This window comes from Pantherophis guttatus, chromosome 3 (assembly GCF_059756535.1).
Source record: "Pantherophis guttatus breed Tessera chromosome 3, ASM5975653v1, whole genome shotgun sequence".
Lineage (NCBI taxonomy): Eukaryota > Metazoa > Chordata > Lepidosauria > Squamata > Colubridae > Pantherophis > Pantherophis guttatus.
Genome location: NC_142065.1, coordinates 184,936,749 through 184,963,190, shown reverse-complemented (window position 1 = coordinate 184,963,190; position 26,442 = coordinate 184,936,749). Strand labels below are relative to the sequence as shown.

The 26,442-nt window shown below is 39.1% G+C and overlaps 1 protein-coding gene across 11 annotated transcripts in view; it reads right to left on the bottom strand.

Moving 5' to 3' along the window:
- The window catches only part of WWP1 (WW domain containing E3 ubiquitin protein ligase 1), a 68,293-nt gene that overhangs the window by 5,203 nt on the left and 36,648 nt on the right, over window positions 1–26,442 (bottom strand). For all 11 annotated transcript variants that reach the window (XR_015733417.1, XR_015733418.1, XR_015733419.1 and 8 more), the window contains 11 exons: window positions 17,644–17,807; window positions 11,979–12,327; window positions 11,435–11,530; window positions 10,441–10,615; window positions 9,895–9,949; window positions 9,733–9,817; window positions 9,511–9,639; window positions 6,688–6,760; window positions 6,525–6,596; window positions 4,315–4,403; window positions 2,224–2,383 (listed from right to left, as the gene is read on the bottom strand). Coding sequence is in view for 8 of the 11 variants with exons in the window: in XM_034422371.3 (XP_034278262.2) it covers window positions 2,224–2,383; window positions 4,315–4,403; window positions 6,525–6,596; window positions 6,688–6,760; window positions 9,511–9,639; window positions 9,733–9,817; window positions 9,895–9,949; window positions 10,441–10,615; window positions 11,435–11,530; window positions 11,979–12,327; window positions 17,644–17,807 (1,447 nt within the window). In the remaining 3 variants the exon portion in view is untranslated. The remainder of the gene's footprint in view (window positions 1–2,223; window positions 2,384–4,314; window positions 4,404–6,524; window positions 6,597–6,687; window positions 6,761–9,510; window positions 9,640–9,732; window positions 9,818–9,894; window positions 9,950–10,440; window positions 10,616–11,434; window positions 11,531–11,978; window positions 12,328–17,643; window positions 17,808–26,442) is intronic.

Genomic DNA, 26,442 nt, shown 5'->3' with positions numbered 1-26,442 from the left:
CTGGTTAAATACCAATAATGTTAAAAGAGAAAGAAATCTAACCAAAAGAAAATAACCTATAGCAGGTACGAGGAACTAAAGAAGTCATTTTAAATAAGGTACACTTAAATGTAGTTAAGGGATCTACCCAAATTCTATTCTAACTTTAAAAAATATATACTTATCTTTGTTTACCCAGAGGACCTCCAATTGTTCCAGTCTGTATTAATAAATCTTGGTCCTATTCCAACAAATAAGTGATTTTTATCTCTTGGGGTGGGGGATAGGGCAACTTTGGTAAACTTATTTGTTAGACTTATATCATCTCTATCCTTCAGCAGCTCAAGGCAGCCTATCTAGTGCCTCCCTCCTCCTTTTTCCTCTTACAATAACCACCCTCTGAGGTAGACCAACCTGAAAGAGAAGGACTTAGATTCACTTAGAGAGCTTCCATGAATGAGCGCACACTAAAATCTGCATATCTTCACTTTAACATTTTTCCCTAATACATCCATTGTATGCCCATTTTAAATTGGAAGTACACTGAAGACACTGAAGAATATGAAGAACTGTCTTTATATCAGACATAGTCCAATTAGTGTGAATGATGTCATCTCAGTTATAAATTATTAAAAAAAAGTTAACTTATTTTCTGTACTAAATACATGTGGAACCATGCAGATTAGAATATAATTCCCAGTATGTTGCAAATAAAAGCAAAGCACATATATTTCCATGATCAGATACTTTGCCTGGATCTTTCTATTAATTTAAGGCAGAATAAAGTGTTAAAACATCTATCATGTTACATTGTTAAAACTTACATCATCATATTTATATTAAAATACATGTTTACATTTATATTGGCATTGGTAATAATAATAATATATACATAAAACTACATAAAATCATGAATTTCTCCAAATACGTATTAATATGTAGTTATGAATACACAAACATGATTGATAATCCTAAGGATCAAGTACATCCAGAGGAAAAAAAATCACATCTTCTTTGATAACTAGATGTATTTACTGTCCCCTTTCTAGTGGTACTGATGGGATGCCTTTTCAGTGACCTGGGCATGATTGGACTTGCCGTTTTTACCAGCCCATGTGTTCCCAATCATTATTATATGCAAGGCTATATTAACTCTCCTGCTTATGGTAAAGGAATTTTAAAGATGGGGTTTTTAACTCTGAACATGTATGAATTTTATCCTCTTTCTCTTTGCCAATATATCTTTATGTTAAGGTGGCAATCCTAAATTTTTACGTTAGAATAAATATCACTGAACTCGTAGAATTTACGATAGGTTCAAGACTGCAATTACATTCACCCCATGTAATTACAACCATTTGTGAAGAAAGGCAACCACATTCAGAAGTAGGGCTGTGCAAATCCTTTGAAAAGAGTACTTTGGTACATGTGGGAAGACTATTAACCCATTTTTTTTAAAAAAGAAATATTAAAGCAACTAAATCTCTTTGGATTTATGTAGTGCTTTAACAGTTATTTCTAATTGTCTCTACACGCACAGAATTCAGAGTTGACTAGAAATAGCTACCAAAGAAACAATATAAACCTAGAAAAAGATATGATCATTTTAACAAGTCCAAGACACGTTTCAAACATGTTGTAGCATATTACAAGCATCTCATCAGTCATAATCTCTTTAGTCCACTGACACTTAATTCTGACATCTTACACACGACAAACAAATTCCTAAAATGGAAGGCCAGATCTACTTGTAGAGTTGATTTAACATGATTTAAGAATTGTAATCATGCGGAATTCTAAATATCTGTTGCAGATATTCATTCTTCTATGTGTAGATGACAATGCAACCAACTTATTGAGAATTAGCTGAATAAAATTTCTGTGCCTGCTTAGCACATCATGCTGCTATTTTCAGAAAGGTTTTTGCTATATACTTTGCCTAGATGATTACAATAGTTCACACTAATGTGTAGATGCATTCTTTTTATTTCTATTTCATGTTATCTGCCATTTTGTTAGTCAATCAGTAAATGGTTCTCTCTTGATATTAAACAATATATGCCATTACTTAAAAAAATCAACTAAGTATTCCAATGAGGAAAAATACCCCAGTCCTTTTTCATGTACTTACTTGTAATTATTCTACTGAACAATGTTGGTGGCAAACAGAATTAATTCTCAATATGATAGCCCTACACATTTACATGCTAAATATTTCAGAAAATAAAAAGAAATCACCCTTACCATAGCAATAAATCGCCCAATGAAACAGAAGTATGAAAGATGATCTGGATTTATTGTTGATGCTGGATTTATCTGTAAACAGTAGTTACTCTTGCCAGCGTATTCAAAGAGACAATACATAGGATTCAGCACTTCATGTGATAGCAAGAAGAACCATTCTCTATTTAAAAATATAATGAATAGATAATCAAACATGGCTATCTCCAAATGTTACAAATATTGACCTAAAAATTCGAGGAACATTTTAAGCAGATACGATAACCTGTTTATTTTATGATGTTGTGAAAAAGGAACAGGGAATTATAGTATAACAAAGTTTGGTTCAAATGAACTCTGAATTAATTTAATGCTTTAATAATGTTATGAACAATTATATGAGTTCACGTAACTAATTAGTTTGAAAATTAATACTGGCATTGCTAAGTTATCTTTGAAAAACAATACATGTCATCTCACAATGCTTTCTTTTTAAATTAAATGTTATTGGTGAGATATATAGAATTTACATATGTATATAATAAATTTGTATAATATAAAATTATATACTAAAATTATAAATTACAGGTAGTCCTCAACTTACGACCAGAATTGAACCAAAAATGTCTTTTGCTAAGCGAGACTTTGTGAATTTTGCCCCATTTTACAACCTTGCTTGTCACAGTTCTTAAGTGAATCACCGCAGCTGTTAAGCTAGTAACATGGTTGTTAAACAAATCTGACTTTTCTCCATTGCTTTTGCTTATAAGGTTGCAAAAGGTGGTTACATGACCCTAGGACTGTGCAACTATCATAAATATGAACTAGTTGCCAAGCATCTGAATGTTGATTATATGACTGTTCGGATGCTGCAACATGTAAGTGTGGAAAACGGTCACAAGTCACTTTTTTCAGTGTTGTGTAAATCGAGGACTACCCGTAATTTATACATAATTTATTTCAACAAAATCATATTCATGGATGAAACATAAAAAGGAATATATACATATGCACAAACCATATAGTAATAATTTGATAATATGGGTTTAATCTTCTTATAATTAAATCTGCATAATTAAATCTAGATTTTGCTCCTTCTTGTTCTTGGAATGTAAAGGCTTTTCAAAATTGGTAACAAGCACATATCTTAATCCACTCCTTACCATAAGAAAATATTACGTCCTGGTGGCACGTTGATTAAAATGCAGTATTGTAGGTAAACTCTGCCCACAGCCAACACTTGGATCCTGACGGTGCTCAAGGCTGACTCAGTCTTCCATCCTTCTGAGATTGGTAAATTGAGGACCCAGACTGTTGGGGGTAATATGCAAATAATGCTTACATTGTAAACCGCCCAGAGAGTGCTGTAAAGTGCTTTGGGTGGTATATAAAACTAAATGCTATTGCTACCTCTTTGCTGAGCGCCAGGTTCAAAGATCAGACACAGGTTTAATTTTTCCTTTATCTGGTAAATTGACTAATGTTTATTTATAATTTTTATCAATGGTAGAATCTAGGCACAGGAAAGCCAATTAATAAGCATTGGGTGAAAAATATTAGTAATATTTTGTTCTCTCAATTGATCAAAATATGCTACAATTTTTAATTGGAAGATCCAAAATGTACTGTCAGTTAGAATCCAAATAAAAAATGACCACTGAAATTTGAATATAGCAATAGCACTTAGACTTATATACCGCTTTACAGTGCTTTACAGCCCTCTCTAAGCGATTTACAGAGTCAGCATATTGCCCCCAACAATTTGGGTCCTCATTTTACCCACCTCAGAAGGATGGAAGGCTGAGTCAACCTTGGGCCTAGTGAGATTTGAACTGCCAAATTGCAGGCAGCTGACAGTCAGCAAAAGTAGCCTGCAGTACTGCATTCTAATCACTGCGCCACCACAGCTCTTCTCATCCAGTTGCAATTCTTGCTATTACTCTTAGTTTTGTTTTTTGTTGTTTCCTTCTAATGTTTTAAATAATTCGTAAACCAATCAGTGACACTGGGAATTAGTCAGCATATACATTTAATAAACTATTATGGTTGACAAATTATTATTATTGTTTTTAAATAGCTTGACAAAGGTCATGAGATTTCAACAAGCACTGTTACCTGGCTAAACCTCCATAATCCAACCCTTCCTCTCCTCTGAATATGACATACAATCTTCTCCTTAAGTCATAAGGCTTTAAAGCCATGATCTGTAAATAAAATAATAAATCAAACAAAATGTACCACTGGATATTAGAAGGTAAAATATAGAAAAATATAAAACACATATTGCAATATATTAAGCATTACATCCAACTGCTCTTCTTCAAATAGAACTACATTCTATTTCTAGAAATTAAAATGTAAATATGTTTTAATGCTTCAAAGACAGTTTGTACTTTTGTTTGTTTTTAATTCATGTAGCCACCACCTACTACTTTTCTATAGTATTTTTTACTCCCATTCTGGACAACCAGAGTAAGTTATCCATCATGTGATTATTGAAAAGATGTAAACATAAAGCTACATTCAGCATACAGCACTGCCATCAAGAGCAAATAGGCCACAGCATTTATCAAGGAATAAACGCAGAGTCTTTATTGAAGGAATAGGTAACATTCCCAGACTTAGAACACTTTACTGTGTACTAGTCTCTTTGTTTTCTGCAAAAAAAAAAAAGTATCTCCACTGTCAGATCCTTCCTGCTCTGTGAAGAAACAATAACCTACTCCTAAAGCATATAAAGGAAAAAAACGGAAACAATCTTCTGTCTTAACATTATGGTCAAGTACTTCTTCCTTTTTTCATACATGAATGACTAGAAATTCTATAAAAGTTGGCCTATTGTTCCAATGGAGAAACAGCACAGTGAAAGTGGTTAATCGAGTAACAACAGATATCACCTCCCCCCACTCTGCCCCAACTTCCACGTCTTTAGATTTTAATGTTTTGTTTTAATGTATTTATGTTGAGAGAGAGAGAGAGAGAGAGAGAGAGAGAGAGAGAGAGAGAGAGAGAGAGAGAGAGAGATGACAGACAGACAGACAGTAAACAACTCAGAGTTACCCTATGGCAAAATGTGCGGTCAATAAATTTTATAAATAAAATAATGAATAAAAATATAAAATAAAAAGATAAAAAGTGGCATGGGCATACTGTGTAATGCCAACATGACACTGTACCACAGTTCTGCAAGCTGTTGCTGTTGTATTTGTTGTTGTTTTTTCCTTTGGGATGATAATTTCTTTATTTGTTTAAGTGTTCTTGATTTTAAAGTGTAAACTACCCATAAATATTCGGACTTAGGCAGTCTTAAAAAAATAAAAGTACAAACAACAAATGTTTGTTTATTAATGTATAAAGCAGGGGTGAAATGCTCCTGGTTCGGGCCAGATCGCCTAATCTGGTAACGATGGCGACGGGTGGTTCGGAGAACTCGTAGCAAAAATCCCTGTGCGTCCCCCGACCCCATGCCCAGCTAAGCCGCACGATCATTAGAGGCTTTTTTTTTTTACTTTTAAAAGCATTTTTTCTACAACCTCTTCCGACGAAAAAATGCTTTTAAAAGTAAAAAAAAAAAAGCCTCTGATTTATTTATTGGTTCTATTTATATGCCACCCTTTTCCGGAGACTCAGGGTGGCTTACAATGCGTTAAGCAATAGCCTTCATACCCCTACTTGCTTAGTAGGGCTTTCGGCCCACCCCTAAGTGGTGTTCTTTTTTATACAAAGTCAGCTTATTGCCCCCACAAACCGGGTCCTCATTTCACCTACCTCGAAAGGATGGAAGGCTGAGTCAACCTTGAGCCTGGTGAGATTTGAACTTGCAGTAATTGCAGGCAGCTGGTGTTACTTAACAGTGCTTTAGTCTGCTGCGCTACCAAGGCTCTGATGATCATGCGGCTCAGCTGGGATCGTCAGAAGCTTTTCAAAGCATTTTTTTCTGCAACCTGGTAAAAAAATGCTTTGAAAAGCCTCTGACGATCCCAGCTGAGTTGCCTGATCGGCAGAGGCTTTTCAAAGCATTAGAAAAAATGCTTTGAAAAGTTTTTTTTTAAAAAAAAGTTGGCCATGCCCACCCAGTCACATTACCCCTCCACCAAGCCACGCCCACAGAACCGGTAGTAACAAATTTTACATTTTACCCCTGGTATAAAGATTTCATAGGCTTGATTCTTTGTTCTGGAACTTCTGAATAAATAAATACCTTCAAATGTTTTTAATTAGAATAAGATTTTCTTCCTACATATAAATCTAAGTTATTTTAAAGATATTAATTTTTGCAGTGTTGTGTGTTAGTTTCCATACTTTAGGTTATTATAGTATTTTACCTGTTGGAAGGAATCTTCAAACAAAGTTTGTCTAGATACATTGATCTTCACATGGCTTGGTAGAGCATTTGACTATAGAGAGAAAGTAAATGATTAATACAACCATAAACACAAAAGTTATAAAGGAAAATTTAAAGTTTAAATTTAGACAGTATTATTGTACCTGACATAAGTAGCGGAAATGAGCTAGTTTCCACCTAAAACTGCGTTCATAAGCAATTTGTGGTCCTTTATTTCTATAAAGAAACATATTTAAATTTATTAAACACAACACGATTAAAATTTCTCAGCAATTTCATTTGGTCTAACAATGATGTAACAGCTAATGTATGTATACTTTCATTCTAGATTAATTTTATGATTTTATCTTCTAACAAGATGGTGAAATTCCATCACCAGTGCAGGCGTCAACAAAAGGGAACGTGTTTTGCTTTGAATCCCAAAGAAACACTATGTGGCTCAGCAGTTTAGTCAAACTGTTCCAGAAAGGTCAAAATACGGCTAACCTAAACTCAGAACTTCTTGGTTATTCTGGGTTTTGCTAAGCCAAATTCTGGAAACAAATCTTATGAAGCAAGTAGGACAAGTCTATACATCTTTCCTCATTTCCCCAATATAACCTGTGCATTTCTCTGCCCACTGATTTTTCCAGTGGCCTTCCTAGGTTGCTATTATCCTTAATAATTAACTTGATGACTTCCTCTTTCTTTCAAATCTTCCCAGCAACCTCTTTTCACTATCTCTGTTAGCTGCCACTACTGCCACTCTTGAATTATTACAGCATATCCAACTAGCCTGCCTGCCCCTTCCCAGTCTTCCAGGTGCCCTCCTTACCCTACTTCTATTCAAGTGCTGTTGCTGATGGTTTGCCTTTTCCTGCTGTCTTCAGCCTAAAACCTTCTGCACAATTTATACATTTCAGACTACTTGAAATGATTCCTCATTATAAACATCTATAAACTTCTCAGGCTTCAAAAAAAGCCTGAAAAACTATGTCTGTGCTTTAAGAATCACATTACTTTCATGAATCAACTTCTTAATGCAGTAGAGATGTTTTTCCCAAATTTATAGAGAAGCCTGGAAATAGGTGGGTTCCTTTAATTATTTCTGCAAAGCATTATCTTCCAAATAATATTTAACAGTATGTAATCTTATCACCTAATGCTTCAGAGATCACGCTGTATAACATGTAACTCCTGCATATCCTTCTTTTATACAACATCCAAACTCAGATATCTGCAGGTACCGGTAGTATCAGCTTAGAAACATTTGTTCAGTGATTGTTTGAAATTATGACGGCTGGGAACAAAGGGACTTATGACTTGTGCCTGAAGTTATGGCCATTACAGAACCCAGGGTCATGTGATAAAACTTCAGGTGCTTGGCAGCTCACTCACCCTTATGACTATAGGAGCACTAGAACTCCACCCACCATCTTTGCCCTTTTTTCCACCTGCTGCCCTCTACTCAACACTCCAGCTGATCTTCACAACCATGTTCTTACTCCCGCTGCTGATAAGATGTGTCTGGCCTGGTTGCTGTATGGGGCTGGCTTCGCATAGTGGGGGGGGGGGGGAAGTACAGAGCTGCTTAAAGGGGCAATAGCATACCAAAATGCCACTTTTTGGGGTGCTCCTAGTATATATGGAATTGGGTTTGTGCTCCTTTTTTTCATGACACAAAGCCAATGCCATATGATCCAGGAGTACAGAAAAAATCAATGCTTGTTGCACTCTAGCCTCTTTAAGCTTTCTGCTTTCTTTTTCACCATGCAAAGTCAACCCCATAGGGCAAAGCAGCCAGGTCAGGCACATCTCATCATCAACAGGAATAAAAAGACAGTGGTGAAAGTGAACTGAGGTAGCAGAGGGCAGGGATCTTAAATTGTAAGGTGGCAAGGGTGCTCTGATCTACTTGGTGGGCTTGACTTCAATTTTGCCTTATTATAATTCAGTGTATTAGGAAGGTCTCTGCCTGAGCTGTTTTCAACTAGTATCTTAGTTTGAACTTAAAATATGCTTCAGCCCTTTTTGTCTATGAAAGTTTTTTGCTTATTTTCATCAAAGACCTCTTCCTCACTCTGTATACTTTGTACATGTAATTTTCTTTGCTTATTTGTATCCTGCCTTTATTATTTATTTATTTATTTATTTATTTTACAAATAAGATGGTGAACATGAGTTCTTCCTATTTTCTTCACCACTTTGCACTTTAACAACAACCTCTCTTTAAAATCTTTCACTCTATCTAAAGTAACGTCACTCCTTTATTGATAACCAGAGTTAGAGAAAATTGAATTACCATCCCTGATGTTTTTAAAGTCAAACTGCTCATGTACTTACAAGTTAGCTTAAGAGAACAAACTATGTATACTGGGAAAGAGGGACGAATTATTTCACTGTATGTATTTCTTAATTTCCATTATATTTTGTAACATTACACATTCACAATGATTTAAAGCAGAACCATAAAGCAGCATCAAAAATATTAATACAATTAAAATTATATAAATAAGGATTTTTAAATACAAACAATGAAAATAATTAATTCAAGAAACCAGGGATGGTTTTACAAAAGGATTAATTCCAACCTGCTGCCAGATGAGCCTTCTATAGATGTCTCATAGTAAGTATAGTAAGCGAAAACAGAATATAAGACAAGAACATCGTGGAGTACATATGAAATAATTTATCTAATTACTAGAGGCCAAACACTATCAATTATGCTAGCTCTATTATATATATTTAACACACTCTAAGCCAGTGGTTCTCAACCTGTGGGTCGGGACCCCTTTGGGGGTCGAACGACCCTTTCACAGGGGTCGCCTAAGACCATCGGAAAATACTTATTTTCAATGGTCTTAGGAACAATTTTATGGTTGGGGGTCACCACACCATGAGGAACTGTATTAAAGGGTCGCGGCCTTAGGAAGGTTGAGAACCACTGCTCTAAGCGTTTTCAGAATATCCATTAATACTTTACTTACACAGACGATTTACCAGTACGAGGATCATTGAAGGTAGTTGTTCGTGTGTTATGGTCAACAAAGTATCTTACACCTTCTCTTGTGTATCTAATTTCCCAGCCTTCTGGAAGGGGATCTTCATTTTGTAAGCTGAAAAAGTTAGTCAACCGCTTTTTTAAAAGTGCAGTAATTTTTATTTTTTTTTAGTTTTGTTTAATGAGTAAAAACAGATTATCAGCATACCCTTGAGTCCGTGGATCTTCCCACTGTGTTGTCTTTGTATTGTGATTTACAAAATATACTCTGTCATTTGAATCAACTCTCCTTTCTGTAATAAAAAATGAGCTATGTAAATAATATAAACATTAATGCATGAATATTATTTTACATATTTATATTTCTCACCCCAGCCTGGTGGTAAAGGACCTAGTGGATCATTTTCAGCAGAAAGCATTGAAGCCTAATGAAAAAATAAATAAATTGGAATTAATTTTTATTACTATTTATCTGGACTTGATGAAAATAAATCCTTCCATATAAACATCTAGTCAATATCAGTTCCTTTGCAATCTATATAAATTTGCTAAACAAACAAACAAATAAAGGTCTTTCTAATCAGAGAAACTATTCAATTCCCAAATTGAGCTTATACTATCTACCTGGAAGTTAATAAAACAAAAACTCATTTTTGAGCTTTCTAACGTATTAAAAATTAACAAATTTATTATGGCAATGTTCTTAAGATATTTAGTCCGAGACCAAGTATTTTATCAGTCATGGACTGGTATCAAAATATAATTAAACAGGTCAAGGTTTTGGCTAAATCACGGCTTCACATTATATTCAGTTCAGCCATTGTCAGGGCAATGTAAAATCATATCCGTAAAATAATATGCATTAAATATTTAAAAATGGACAAGAGAAGAATCTAAACACTTTTTTTAGCTTTACCGAATAGAGGTATCGTTGGTTAAATTGTTGCATAGCTCCTTGCAATTGATTTCGTTGTGACTGCCATTGTTCAAAATTTCTGACTGATTCCATTGTTGGTCTCTGCCATGTTGTTGTTCGTGTGTTATGGTCCACATAATAAACTCTTCCACGATCATCAACCCTTCTTTCCCAGCTAGGAAGAAATTACAATATTGGGATTCATGTTATAGCAATATATAACTTGTTATAAGCACTATTATTATATTATAATATATATTATTATTATTATTATTATATTAGTAGTTATGAAGATTTAATCTATAACAATATAATTTAATCTATGAAAGTTATCACCAAGGGAATTGCTATTATAAAAAAGAAATCAATCAATGAGACAAAATAAAATCCATAATAAACTAGTCTGAATACAGAATAAACTAGTGGTAGACACTCCAAAGCAATCATAATTCTGTGAATTTTAAAACTATTTTTATGTATTACAAATTTGAAGATTTTTATTTTGAATTTTATTAATTAGCATATTGACATACTTTTTGTGGAACAGTTAATAAAAGAAACGTTATCAGTTCCCTCTTCCCTCTTAAATAATGTGAATTGGGAGGGAAGGGCAGTAAAGCTTCTGTGAAATAGATGCTGCGCAAAATGGGACAGACTTCTGACTACTAATATCTCCCTATTCCTCTTCCCATTGTCCAGGAAGCTCACCTCAAACTCAAAGGGCATAAATAACTGAAGAACGTATGATGGAAGAAGCATCTTCATACTATCCTAATTATAATTCAAGCACATGGATTTACTTTTAAAGATTACTAAAGGCTAGTTTTTTAAAAAACATTATTTATAATAAGCTTATTTTAGCAAGCTTATTATAAAGAAACTTAAATTCCATTATATAATTTACATACAAAGAAACAAATACTGTAGCAAATTCTCATCTCTACATTTACAATTTAGTAGCCTTTATTAATATATGGAAGAGTATAACTATTACCCTGGTGGTAAAGGTTGAGGCCTTTCCCAAGTTGTAGTTCTTGTATTATGATCAACATAATAGGTTCTACCATGTGGATCCTTCCTTTGTTCCCATCTTTGAAAAATATAAAAAGTAGAACTTAATTAATAGAAAACAAAAGTTTTCTCCTGAAAAGCTGAAATTTACAAAAACTGCAACAAATTTCAGATCAATTATAGTTATATGGTTACATTCTTAAAATACTGTTAATCTAGCATTAAAAACAAGTTAGTCATCATCACAACGATGCCCAATTAAATTTATTTTTGCATGCATATATAGCAAATTAGGTGAAATATCTTTAATTTGATTCCACTGGAGATAAAATCAATAGAAAATACTAGGCATAACCTAAGGAAGTATTAGACATAAATGATTTCAAAAGAGATTAAATTCAGTTACTTTAGTATAATCCAACACATTGACAAATACATTTCAATAACCTAAATATATATTATATATATTAGGTTAAAAATCACTAACATGTGAATTTAACAAGTGCAACGCATTTAATCTCACATACCCAGGGGGCAAAGGTTCTATGCTGGTGTTACCAGGTTGCTGCCTTATAGCTTCGCCAGATACATTAGCAGACTCCCTTGGTTTTGCTACTTCTGTCATTGGTGTTGTATTGTTCTCTGTACTAGAGGATACTGAATCTGAAGGAGTAACGGGCTGAAATCCTGAAAATTCATTAAAGGCAGTTGTAGATGTACTGCTTTCAGCGTTACTAGTAGCAGCCTCAGTTTCTATAGGAGTTTCTGAAGTAGTAGCAGTACAATCTGCAGATGTGGATGGTGCTTCTGTAGAATCCATAGGTATTTCGGAGATTGAAAGATTATCCGCTTCCATTATGGATGATTCACAACTAACTGTAATACACAAAAAGAGAATAAAATGTGAATAAGCATTACTGTTATCTTTTGAATATTACATCTGAAATCAAACATGAAAGCAGACTGCTTAGCCAGCAATGGTAACCTGCAAACATTATTGATTTTTTAAGTATTATAGATTATTAAAAAGCTAAAGTGATATGCAAAGAAAATGGCAACTGCAACATGATTTGATTGTGTTATGATCAACTTAATAGGTTCTTTCATTTTTGACTCAAGTCTTTTTCAACTTTTAGTAACCACATAGATTATCTCCAACTTGTTCTTTCAAGTCTCCCAATGATGCACACTGTAATTGAATACATCCATCTTGCTGCTGATCATCCCCTCCTTTTCTTTTTTTTTCCACCTGTCCTAGTAAAATAGCCTTTTCAAAGAGCCGTGTTTTCACATGACAAGCTCAAAGATCACCCCAACGATGCCCTTGAAGTGATGTCCTGGTGCCTGGAGGCCGTACGGATCTGGATGGGGAGGAACAGGCTCAGGCTCAACCCATCCAAGACCGAGTGGCTGTGGTTTCCGACGTCCCGATATAGTCAGTTGATGCCATCACTGACTATTGGGGGCGAATCATTGGCCCCCAGGGAGAGGGCTCGCAACTTGGGCGTCCTCCTGGATTCACGGCGGTCTTTAGAAGAGCACTTGACGGCCGTGACCAGGAGGATTTTTCATCAGGTTCGCCTGATTCGCCAGTTGCGTCCCTTTCTGGATCGGGACTTGTTACGTACAGTCACTCATGCCCTCGTCACCTCCCGCCTGGACTATTGTAATGCTCTCTACATGGGGCTCCCCTTGAGGAGCACCCGGAGGCTCCAACTGGCGCAGAGTGCGGCCGCGCGGGTGGTAATGGGAGCGACATGGCGCTCCCATGTGACACCTCTCCTGCGCGAGCTGCACTGGCTCCCGGTGGTCTTCCGGGTGCGCTTCAAGGTTTTGGTTACCACCTTTAAAGCGCTCCATGGCTTAGGACCTGGTTATCTACGGGACCGCCTACTACCACCAATAGCCTCCCACCGGCCAGTACGCTCTCATAGAGAGGGACTCCTCCGGGTGCCGTCAGCCAAACAATGTCGGCTGGCGACCCCTAGGGGGAGAGCCTTCTCTGTGGGGGCACCTACCATCTGGAATGAGCTCCCCCCAGAGATACGGAGGATCCCGGATCTGCCCACCTTCCGCCGCGCTGTGAAGACCTTTTTATTCCATCAGGCGGGCTTGGCCTAATCTCTTCCCCTTTTTAAACATGTAAATTTTAATCTGTTTTTAAATTATTGGGGTGTTTTAAATTTGTCTGGGCCAAAATGATTTAATTTGATTTTATCTGGTTTTTTAAATTGTTTGTATCTATGTTATTTTATTGTTTGGCTGTTCACTGCCCTGAGTCCTTCGGGAGTAGGGCGGTATACAAATCAAATAAAACATAAAACAAACATAAAACATAAAGTAGGATAATTTGAGTTTGGCAATTTGTGTCTTGAACTCTGGATTTATTCTTTCAGTGATTCGCTGGTTTGTTTTCTTGCTATCCATGGTATACTCAGGAGTCTTTTTCAAAATGAAAGTTCAAAGGCATCAATAATCTTTCTCTTCTGCTTTTTAAAGTCCAACTTTCACTTCCATACAGTGTCACAAGAAATACTATGGCTTGCACTCTTCTGATCTTCGTAGATATAAACACATTACAGCATTTATTTTTTCTAAGGCCTTCATGGCTGCTCTACTATGCAATGCAGCTTTTGCATAGTCTTGTTCCATACAAATGTAACAGTCCAATAAATTCTAGATATTATTATTTGTTGTATAAGTCATAATTTGAGGTCCACTAACACTCTTGTAATAGACATTAAAACATTCTCCTATTGTCTATGTAATATAGGGATCTCTAATTCTTTGTTCCATTTTTTCTTATTATTTGCATATCAAGTTGATTTGTTGGTAACAAATATCTATAACAATTAATAATAAGCTTTTTAGTTTTAACAGTTTTAACAAGTTCTAGTACCTCAGGTGTTTCAGAAGCTAAGAATGGTGCTGGCCAATAAAATATTGCTAACAAATGTTGCTGTAAGTACTTCCATTGGATTATATCGGATAGATAATATTTAATCTTAACACAGCATATGTTAAATGTTAATCTTCATCATCAATCAGTTAATCCAAACTAAATATCTCCACTTCCATTCAATTTTTCATAGCTTCATTAGATTAGAAACTTGACTGATTCTTTTTCTGTGGTTATTTCAGTGAGTACTCCATCAATTCTTGTAACCTTCTGACTTGGTAATGACCAGAATGCTGATATAATTTCATTTTTTGATACTAGAGCTTCTTGTAAATAAGGAATATCCTCTAAGGTATCTTGGATGTTGAGTTTTCTATTGCACAGTGTTTCAGTATACTCCTTCCCTCTTCTTTGGCTCTCCTTATAATTAGTTACTACTTATCCATTGGTGTCCTTTAGCATACGCATTTGAACTTCCTTCTGAAGATCCCTGAATTCAGGGATCTTTTGAAAGACTTTCCATGTCTGTTTCCATGTCTACATTTTTGCAGATGTTGTACACATTGCATACTGTTTCTTGCCTCTTCTAACAGTTCTCAAAAACTGTTCTCAAGAAGTCTCTTTCTGAGATTTTGTCTTTCTTGGCTTTAGCTTCTCTTCTCCTCTCTTCTTGGCAATTTCCAGAGTTTGTCCTGACATCCAGTTTGCTTTCTTTCTTATTTCAGTTTTAACAGTCTCTTTTCACAATCATCTTTAAAGACTTTAAGTTCATTACATAATTCCTTTGGTTCTCCATTATTAAAGTTTAGGAAAGCGATTCCAATGTTCTTCTTGAAGCGTCTCCTTGTCTCTCCTTGAAACACCTTGAAATTGCAACTTCTGACAAACAATAAGCTTTATTTCCAAAGCTGAAGCTGAAAAGGTCAGCTGTAAACATACTAACAATTTTAATGCAAACACATCTTCCTCCTTTCATTACTTTTGAAAAGTAATGAAAAAAATCTGCAGCTAAAATTCTATACTCTACTTTAGAATAAGCTTCAGCCTTATCTTCTTATCTTCTCAAGCCAAGAGACTGTCTTACCATAAGGCCAAGACAGACAACAATTTCTGGCAGCAGATGCTGGGAAGTGAAAGATAAAAATTAAATACTGGGGTGGGAATCTGAGCTGCGTTACATGGTCTGACTTAAAGTCTTAAGTATTTTATTGTCTATAAGTGCAGATTATGCCCTCTTGTCAGTATTAAAGATTCAACCACCATTTTAGTCCGACTCTGTACATGAATAAGAACAGGACAGGATGCCCTTTTGTCTTAGGCAGAAAAACAAACTATCAATCTTATCCACAGCAAGGAACAGCCAATATCCAGTAGGGAAACTCCAGCAGTAACTGAAATTAACTGAAATTAAAACGTTTTATCCACTTTTCCAAACTGAAAGGGGCACTCTCTATTTTTTAAAAAAGATGTTTGCTTCTAGCCAGCCAGAACAGAATATGAATCTGGCAACTTTTTTTGTTTAATAAGCAAAATCAATTAAAAACAGTAGATATGGTAGATATGTAGCTTTGTCTACATGCTTCAATATTAATTTCCTTGAGACTGTTATAAGGAAGACATAATATCTAAGAAATAAATTACATTATTACAGCAGTATATTTTATTACATTTATGATTCTTTACGTCTAATTAGTTTGAGTTTTCAGGTAATAAACTGCTACATTTTAAATACATATTAGAAATAATAGAATAGAATAGATTAATGATAATAATAATAGAAGAGAATAGCTCAGGGTGGAACTGTAGGGTCCTTGGGGCTCTCTGAGCTTGGTTGTTTCCTTGCAAACATTTCATTATCCAACTAGGTAAGAATATCAGTGCTAGAAGGGAGTGGGGTTAGCTCTCTGTTTATATACTCATCACTAGTGCCTTGCCCTGTCAGTGTCGGTGACAGAATTCCTGGTGGTTCCTTGATTAGTGATTACTGCATCCAGAATGCCACTCAGCAGTCCTGTTTAGTGTGACTCATAATCTCTTAGGAAAATACAAACAGAGAAATATCTCACAGGATAATATGCCATTACTACTGGAAACGTCACAAATAAGATCACTTAGATCAGCTCTAATTTGAACACTGCCTAAGCAAGTCTTACTGAAATGACTGGTATCTGAGAAGAGTTAATCCTGTGAGTCTCAAGGAAGCAGATGGGGTTCTCAATGCTCTGAGCACAGCCACCCGCATGATGAACCCATGTTCCTCCTGGTTAGTCAAGGCTGTTAGGAAATATGTGTATTGGTAAGGGAGAAAGACCTTGGAAGATGGGGCAAAAAGATGCTGCCTAGGGAATAGTCAGATGACAGACAGCATAGTCCCCAGCTGTCTAGTGAGTGAGCAAGAGGCTCAGGAAGGACCTTCCCCAAGTTATCAGGCTGTAAAATTGACAGCAGGAAAATTGTACGTTCAAACTTGCAAGATTCTGTTAACTGTACAAGAAACTAGAATTAGCTTATCCGGTCATGTTTCCTGTCTGGTCTACCTGGTAAAGCTGACATCAATCTTGCATCAAGGTCCTCTTCCTTACATTTTACAGGAATAGCATTGGGCCCCAACCCTGTTGACCTTCAGGAAAGAATTAAAAAGTTTATTTTTCCTGCAGGTCTTAGGTAATTTGTAAATTATTTGAATGGTTGCTATTTGAATGTTTGTACATTCCTTAACAGGTTGCTATTATTGTGGTATTTCATCTTATATTTAAATTATGTTTTAACCTACTGAATGCTAGCTTAAGTCATTTCATTGGCCTGAGCCTTTTAAATCAGATAAATAATTCCACTCCCCCAAGAAATCTGAGTTCAAGATAACTTATTAAATTTTTATTCTATTTTCTCTCAAATAGCTGTTGACCTTGTATTTATAAGTTAAGTTGTATACATATTCTGAATAAATGTTTACAATTTGCATTTTCCTTCTATTTCAAGGAACAAATAAATAGCATTGATAAAACATCTTATCTCAAGGTGACATACGAGCCTTTTTAAATCCAATTTTTTACCCAACGTTTTTCCATATTGTCCTTTAAAAGCTGCTGCAAAAGGTCAGATTATTTGATGCAACAGTAAGTGTAGCACAACAGAGAAAGTGACATTTTGTTACATACACATACTGAAGTATTCTCCTCCTATGTATCAGATTCTCAATAATCTAACTTAATAAATCACTTCTTAGTATTAATTTGATGTTTCCTTTAAAAAAAATAAGTCTAGTAAAACACCTTAGCCGACATTATTCTTACCAATGTTGTTATCTTGTTCACTTGACAGTGGTTTTGGTATTGGTGAATTTTTGGATCTGGTCACAATATGAGGAGATGATGAGTTGTCTCCATTGTCTCCATTAACAGCATGTATAGGGAATGAGATCTCTACTATGGAACTTGATGGTGTCTGATTATCTAATCTGTAGGAAATATCACACAGGTGATAAAAAATATGTATTACATCTATATATTCTCCACTCCAATAACCCACTACATACAAATCAAAAGTAAATGTATTTTAAATAATTTTCATATTCTTCTTCCTTCACCTGTTTTCATTTCTCAGCACTGTATTTAATTTGTGTATCTGTCATGTTTTCAGCCATTAGAGCAAGGAATATAGGCAGTTCTTGTCAAATGACCACTCATTCAGCAATCACTTGAAGTCATGATGGTGCTGAACAAGGGGGACTTACAAAGGGTCCTCATAGTTGCAACCATCAAAGCATCCCTGGGGTCACGTGATCGCAATTTGGACACTTGGCAACTGGTTCAAAATTATGATGTTGCAGCATGCCATGATCACCATTGTGACCTCCACTGCCAGCTTCTGACAAGAAATGTCAATAGGGAAGCTATCCTCAAATAGTGCTCATGGGACTGCAGGATACTACAGCTATGCAGGATTTGCCTCATGACAGCAACTGGGATTGTCACAACTGCCATTGTTAAGTCACAACTGCCATTGTAAATCACATGCCTTTGCACTTTACAACCACATCACTTAATAACAGAGTTGCAGTTCCAATTATCATCACTAAGAGAGCACTATCTGTAGTTTGTTTGTTTATAAATAAAATTTATTGGCTGCCCATCTTACCATAAGATAACTCTGGGAGGCTTACAAACATTAAAAAAAAATACCTCTACATTAATTCTGTCTTTGTAAGAGAGCCATATATCTATAGAACAATATAAACTCAGAATTCTTCTGAGCATGCGCAAGATGGCGGTCGTGAGGTGAGGTGCTGCGGCTGGATGGAGGACTTTCTGGGGCTCGAGGGGGTGCTGCAGGGGAGCTCGACCATCAGCGACCCCTGATTCGGTCGGATGGCTTCGGGGCGAGGGTTTTGCGATCTTCCTCGCCCCTGGACGCCCCCAGAGTCGGAGGCGGCGAGGGAGAGTGTGGCCGCGCTGCTGACTCCGCCGACGCCGCCGAGAGCCGAGCCGAGTGGGGAGTGGAGAGCGGCGGCGCTGCTGGGAAGGAGAAGGAGAAGGGAGAGCGAAGCCGAGCCGAGCGGAGAGCGGAGAACAGAGATATGGAGATGTGGCTTGCTGGCGGCGGGGGGGGCAGTCAGCGGAGGGGGCGAGGGTTTTTGAGATCTCCCTCGCCCCTGGACATGCCTAGAGGCACTGGCGAAGAAGTTGGCCGCGCTGCTCCAACGCCGCCAAAAGTGGTGCTATGGTGGTTTGTTCGGCGGCAGTCATTGGCAGCGATAGCAGCAAGGTGAAAGGGGAAGTATGGCTGTGGGGCAGCGAGTGGTGGCAGCCTGTTGAAATTTCATCTGCCCCACTCAGGAACTTCCTCAGCGGCCCCTGGAATCCGGGAATGGTGGCGTGGATATCAGCAGGGGTGGTGAGGCCGGCCGCAACATTAAACTGGGCCATGGCACACCCCATGGAAGTACTGGAGCTGTTCTCAGGCCCTATTGCCAGAGAAGAGGGGCTTGCTAGAGGGTGAAAACTGAGAGGAGCATAACGGACCGGAGAAGAAAGACCCCCTCCCAGGATATCTTGGCAGCTGTAGAGGACCTGGAGGCCCCCTGTGACATCCAATGGAGGCTGGGGTTTGGATTTGTTATCCCGGAAGAACTGAACTATCTGAGGAATGTAGGGCTGGGGGGCGACAGAGGAGTTTTCCGTCACATAGATACCAGCCCTTTTCTCCTCCCCCTCCCAGGTACTGTGTCTGCTTAAATGGGCTTATTATTCGCCCTAATTGAGGGAATTTTCTCTCTCCCCCCCCCCTTTTCTTCCCCTCTTCCTTCTTCCTCTTCCCTTCTTTCCCTTTTTCATCAGGACTTACTCGAATATGATCTTGAGTATAAGACTTTGCCAAGGATTTTCCATCTTCGCCCCTGGCGTGACTCATAGACTGACTGATAGACTGATAAATCTTTCTTCCGACCATGGTCAGCCAAACTGATGCAACTGTTGAAGGGTCCTCTATTACATCATGACTCTTGTCTGTGGGAGAACTTTTTCAATCTACGGCCCCGTGGGGTTCCGCCATGAGAGGGCAGGCCGGAGGTCGCCCCCATTGGAGGAGATAATTTAGGACCCTCCTGCTGTTGTGGGAGGACAGTTGAGATACCAACAGCACATCGATGAACAATTGGCTGTGTTACATCTTTTGTGAAGTCCCCTGTCTGAGCTTTGGGCATCCATCGCTGCATTTTGGAGATGTATACGACTGCAGATCTTCTTGCGCTGCGAGATTCCCCCTTCTCGCAGATGTGGCCCTTCTCACTATGGAGGGCCCAACTCAAGGAAGGGTTTTGGGACCCAGAGAGGTGGCATGTGAAAACGAGGGGATTGAGGGGTTTTCTAACAAAATTTTTAGTCAAATTTTTAAGGGGTCCTAGGGAGGGGGAGGGTCAGATTGGAATTCAGGCTGTGGGTATGGGGGATAACCCACAAGGGGGAGGGGAGGGTCTGGCAGTGAAGCGTGGCGTGGGGGATGGGGGACCCGGGATCGAGGGGGGGTTAGAGCTTGTCCGGATAGTTTTTTGAACATCAGTACTGTAGGTGGGAGGGGTAGATATGGTGGGAGCAGGGGGCCATATCGTGTTAGGGGAGTGCGTACTCGCTGTCTACGAGCGGTGGCGTGCTCCGGCCCCCAAGGCTCTACTCGCTCCTCAGGTTGCATAGACCCTCAGGACCCAGGCCTTCGGCTGATGCTGTGCAATGCCAGGTCCGTAGTAAATAAAGCCCCCCTCATCTGTGATCTTGTTCAGGAGGGGGGTGCGGACCTGGCAGGTATTACGGAGACCTGGTTGGGCCAGGAGGGGGGGTTCCCCTCGTTGAAATGTGCCCGCCAGGTTTCCAAGCATTCCATCAGCCGAGGTCACAGGGGAGGGGCGGGGGGGGTAGCGGTTATCATTAAAGAAGGTCTGAGACCGAGGGAGGCCACTGTTCCTCAGACGGCCGGCTGTGAATCCCTTTTTGTGAAATGGGGTCATGGGGTTCAGATGGGTTTGCTGATCACGTACCTGGCTCCCTGCCACGTGGCAACAGCCCTGCCCGAGGTACTCAACGTCATCGTCGCGGTGGTGGTTGATACCCCTAAGTTTATGGTCATGGGGGATTTCAACCTGCCGTCTGTGGGTGAGACGTCAGAGATGGCTCGGGAGTTCACGGCTTCCATGACAGCTATGGACCTGACCCAGTTAATTCATGGCCCTACCCACACAGGGGGAAACACGCTGGATCTGGTTTTTGTCTCTGGACAGTGGTTGAGGGATCTTGATATAGGGGATATAGTTACTGAACCCTTGTCATGGTCAGATCACTCTCTCCTTCGTCTCGACTTTCGAACCGCTGCACCCCGCCCCAGATGGTTCCGCCCCAAGCGCCTGATGGAACCTGACAGATTCCAGACGGAGCTTGGGCCATTTCCTGAGGTTCTGGCACACGCCTCGACTGGAGACCTGGTGGCTGCCTGGGATAGGGCGGCTGCTGGTGCTCTGGATCGGGTCGTGCCTTTGCGGCCTCTGACCCGGCGCCGATCTCAATTGGCTCCTTGGTTTACCGAGGAGCTGAGGGAGTTGAAGCGCCGGAAAAGACGCCTAGAGAGTAGTTGGAGGGCCAGTCTTCTTGAATCTGACCGGACACTAGTAAGATCCCACATTAGGAATTACTTAGTGGCGATAAAAGCAGCGAAATGTAAAAGGCGAAAGATTTATACGAACTAAATTATTAGTGAAAAACATGACAGACCTTCAAAAGGAAGAATTGGAAGATTTATTAGGCCTCCAGACAGTTAGGAAAATAAAATACTTGGGAATATGGATCACCGCAAGATTCTCCTCATTAAAGGATGATAACTATATCCCCCTTCTGCAGAAAACACACCAAGATCTTGAAAGATGGAAAAAACTCAAATTGTCTCTGATTGGTAAAATTGCAGCGATTAAAATGAATATCCTACCAAAAATTTTGTTCCTATTCCAAAACATTCCATTATCTTTAGATAAAAAATTTTTTTTGGACTTGAACAAACATATCAGGAATTTTCTGTGGGAGGGCAAGAAATCGCGGATTTCTTTTAAGATACTCCAAGGGAAAAGGAATTTGGGAGGTTTTGGGCTCCCTGACTGGGAACTATATCAAAAGGCGGCAAAAATAATCTGGATTAAGGAGTGGATCAAGTTACAAGATAGGAGAACCCTGACCTTGGAAGGACATGACCTTCTAGAAGGATGGCACTCCTACTTTTGGGATATAAAGAACAAGAAAAAATCCTATTTTCATAAACATAAAATTAGGGAGACCCTTATTCACACGTGGGTCGAAATTAGACAGAAGATCTATAGAAAGTACCCAACTGGCTTTCCATCATGGAAGCGTTGGCGGCACCAAACAGGAGAGATGAGTACAAATGGGGTACATACAAGGATATCCTCGATGAAGAAGGGAAACTTAAATCGTTGGATCTATTGAGAGATCAGGGCCTAAACTTGGATTGGTGGAACTATTTTCAGATCAACTCAAGATTCCAAAAAGACAGAGACAAATTTGGTATAGCAGCGAAATTTGGGAACTTTGACAAAATTATTTGGGGAACAGATAAGAAAATGTTATCAAAAATCTATAACTTTCTATTAGATGAAGATAGGGCAGAGTCCATAGCAAGAAATCAACTGAACATCTGGGAAAAAAATCTAGGACATAGACTAAATTTTAATGATTGGGAGATAGCTTGGAATAGAAACTACAAAATAACTAAATCGACAACGTTTAGGGAAAATCATTACAAATTGTTACACAGGTGGTATCTAGCCCCAGCGAGGCTAGCCAAGATGTTTCCAAATCTCTCTCCCACATGTTGGAAATGTGGAAAAACGGTCGGCACCTTCTACCACCTATGGTGGATCTGCCCTGAGACTAAAAAGTTCTGGTCCAAAATCCGACACTGGCTCTGTGAAATAACGGGACAGGAGGTAGACCTAGCCCCAGAGCTTTTCCTCCTAGGCATAACCGAAGAAGGCTTTAACAACAAAACCCAACTGATAATCCAGATTATAACTGCGGCTAGATTAGCTTTCGCAAAATGCTGGAAAAACAAACTTATGCCCTCAGAAGAAACTCTAATAAATAAGATCCTAGAGTGCGCAGAAATGGCGAAACTGACAAGTGAGTTAAAAAACGAGGACAACTCAAAATATTATGACGTATGGGGTATTTGGTATCACTGGTTGAACAATAAGACGAAAACATGACCTTAGAATTTGACTTGGCACATGTATTATAGTTGTATTGTATAAAATAATGTATAGTTAAGGATGAAGTCCTTTTTTTAACTTTTGTTTCACTATATTGTATAAACACTGCACCTCCGAAAGGAGAGATAGATTGGATATTTTCTTTTTTGTTTTGGAAAACTCAATAAAGTATTTAAAAAAAAAAAGCAGCGAAATGTAGTTATTTTGCTGCTCTTATTGCGTCATCAGATAATCGCCCGGCTGCCCTCTTTAGGGTGACCCGCTCCCTGCTCCACCAGGAAGCGCGGGAGGACCCCTTGGAGGGTAGAGCCGAGGATTTTGTTCAGTATCTGTATGACAAAATCACTCAGATTCGGGAAGATTTGGACTCTGACTGGGTAGTCTCAGGGGGAGAGACAGGGGCAGGTCTTGAGAATGTTATCTGGGATGAGTTTGATCCTGTGACCCCTGAGGACATGGACAGGATTCTGGGTAGACTGAACGCGACCACTTGTTTATTGGACCCGTGTCCTTCCTGGTTAGTACTGGCTTCCCGGGAAGTGACATGAGGCTGGCTCCAGGGGATTATAAACGCTTCGCTGAGTGAGGGTGACTTTCCCGCCGCCTTGAAAGAGGCGGTGGTGAGGCCTCTCCTCAAGAAGCCTTCCCTGGACCCGGCAATGTTGGTAAATTATCGTCCGGTCTCCAACCTTCACTTTGTTGCGAAGGTTGTTGAGAGTGTGGTCGCGCAACAGCTCCCCCAGCACCTGGATGAAACGACGTATCTGGATCCATTCCAGTCGGGCTTCAGGCCCGGGTACAGCACGGAAACGGCATTGGTCGCGTTGGTTGATGATCTCTGGAGGGCTCGGGACAGGGGGTGCTCCTCTGTCCTGGTCCTGTTAGATCTCTCAGCGGCTTTTGATACCATCGACCATGGTATCATGCTGCACCGGTTGGAAGAGTTGGGGGTGGGAGGCACTGTGTTGCGGTGGTTCTCCTCCTTTCTCTCCGACCGGTCGCAGTCTGTGTTGACAGGGGGACAGAGGTCGACCCCGAGGCCCCTCATATGTGGGGTGCCGCAAGGGTCGGTCCTCTCGCCTCTCCTGTTCAACATTTATGTGAAGCCGCTGGGCGAGATCATCCGTGGTTTCGGGATGGAGTACCATCAGTACGCTGACGACACCCAGCTGTACATCTCCACCCCGGATCACCCCAACGATGCCCTTGAAGTGATGTCCCGGTGCCTGGAGGCCGTACGGATCTGGATGGGGAGGAACAGGCTCAGGCTCAACCCATCCAAGACTGAGTGGCTGTGGTTTCCGACGTCCCGATATAGTCACTTGACGCCATCACTGACTATTGGGGGCGAATCATTGGCCCCCACAGAGAGGGCTCGCAACTTGGGCATCCTCCTGGATTCACGGCTGTCTTTAGAAGAGCACTTGACGGCCATGACCGGGAGGATTTTTCATCAGGTTCGCCTGATTTGCCAGTTGTGTCCCTTTCTGGATCGGGACTCGTTACGCACGGTCACTCATGCCCTTGTCACCTCCCGCCTGGACTATTGCAACGCTCTCTACATGGGGCTCCCTTTGAGGAGCACCCGGAGGCTCCAACTGGCGCAGAGTGCAGCCGCGCGGGTGGTAATGGGAGCGACATGGCGTTCCCATGTAACACCTCTCCTGCGCGAGCTGCACTGGCTCCCGGTGGTCTTCCGGGTGCGCTTCAAGGTTTTGGTTACCACCTTTAAAGCGCTCCATGGCTTAGGACCCGGGTACTTGCGGGACCGCCTACTACCACCAATAGCCTCCCACCAACCAGTACGCTCCCATAGAGAGGGGCTCCTCCAGGTGCCGTCAGCCAAACAATGCCGACTGGCGGCCCCCAGGGGGAGAGCCTTCTCTGTGGGGGCACCTACTATCTGGAACGAGCTCCCCCCAGAGATACGGAGGATCCAGGATCTGCGCACCTTCCGCCGCGCCTTAAAGACCTTACTATTTCACCAGGCCGGCCTGGCCTAATTTTCCCCCTCTTTTATAAAAGATTTTTAAAATTTTAAATATCTTTTAGTATTTATATATTCAATTTTAAATTGGTTTTAAAAGTTTGGGGTTTTAAATTTGTCGGGGCCAAAATTATTTAATTTGATTTTATTCTATTTTTTAAATTTTGTATTGTATGTGTTTTTATTGTTTGGCTGTGCACCGCCCTGAGTCCTTCGGGAGTAGGGCGGTATAGAAATCTAATAAAATGAAAAAAAATGAAAATGAAAAATAAACAAATGATGTGTAAAATATCAATTATTCATATTAACTTTATTTCAATGTGTATTTGGATATTTATTTAATATGTTCTATAACATTTTGCCCCTTCACAAACTAGTTATAATTACTTTGTTTTTTGAATGTGCATATTATTTTAATAAGCATATAAGATTTCTTATTATGTAGAACCCCAATTATTTTTCAGTATAATAAATTTCAAATTTCATTACACAAAGTAACATTTTTGGCCACTAAAGTTGCTAAATGATACTTGATAAAACTGAATGGAAACATCCTGTCAAAATAGCTTAGTAAAACAATTCAGTGTAACACATTTTGTACTTCACAGTAGTTTCAAAACAACCAGTGGACAGAGAAAAATGAAGAGGACAAATAAATAGATATACTCATTGTAAATAAAGATTATGCTGCTTTATCTCTGTAAGAAAACAAGGGACACATTAGACCTAAAGAAACAAACAAACAAAAAAATAGCAGGAGGTAGAATGATGTTTAGCTGGATCAGGTGTTTTGTTGCTAAACTACAGCCTTATTTACTTACGTACTTATTGACTGACTGACTGACTGACTGACTGACTGACTGACTGACTGACTTAATGTTTACAAGAGAATCCCAGCTGATTTACAGCAAGAATGAGTGGCAATAAGGATTGACTTTGAACTAATTTTTGTACAATTCATTTAGATAAGCTTCTTCCACAAAAGAATTTACTAAAGTAATGCCACACTGCATTTAAGAAAGCAACAATACAAGGTGCTGAACCAATTTGACTATTTTTTCAACTATCTGAACAGCAGGAGGGAGAGGTTAAAAAGATTTTTTTTTTGTTACACTGATGTAACATAATGTAAATTCACTGCCATTCTTTTCTTAACTGTTTTCCTGTAAATTGCAATCACACATATCCCCTATTAAAATGTTTCATCCAATATATTAATTACTGTAGAATTTTTCACAAAATATTTTCATTATGTGCATGCAAAAATATACACAACTCAAATGCCTTCTCAAAGTAAACATTTAGTCAAATTAATAACATACATGATAATGCGCTACAACTTAT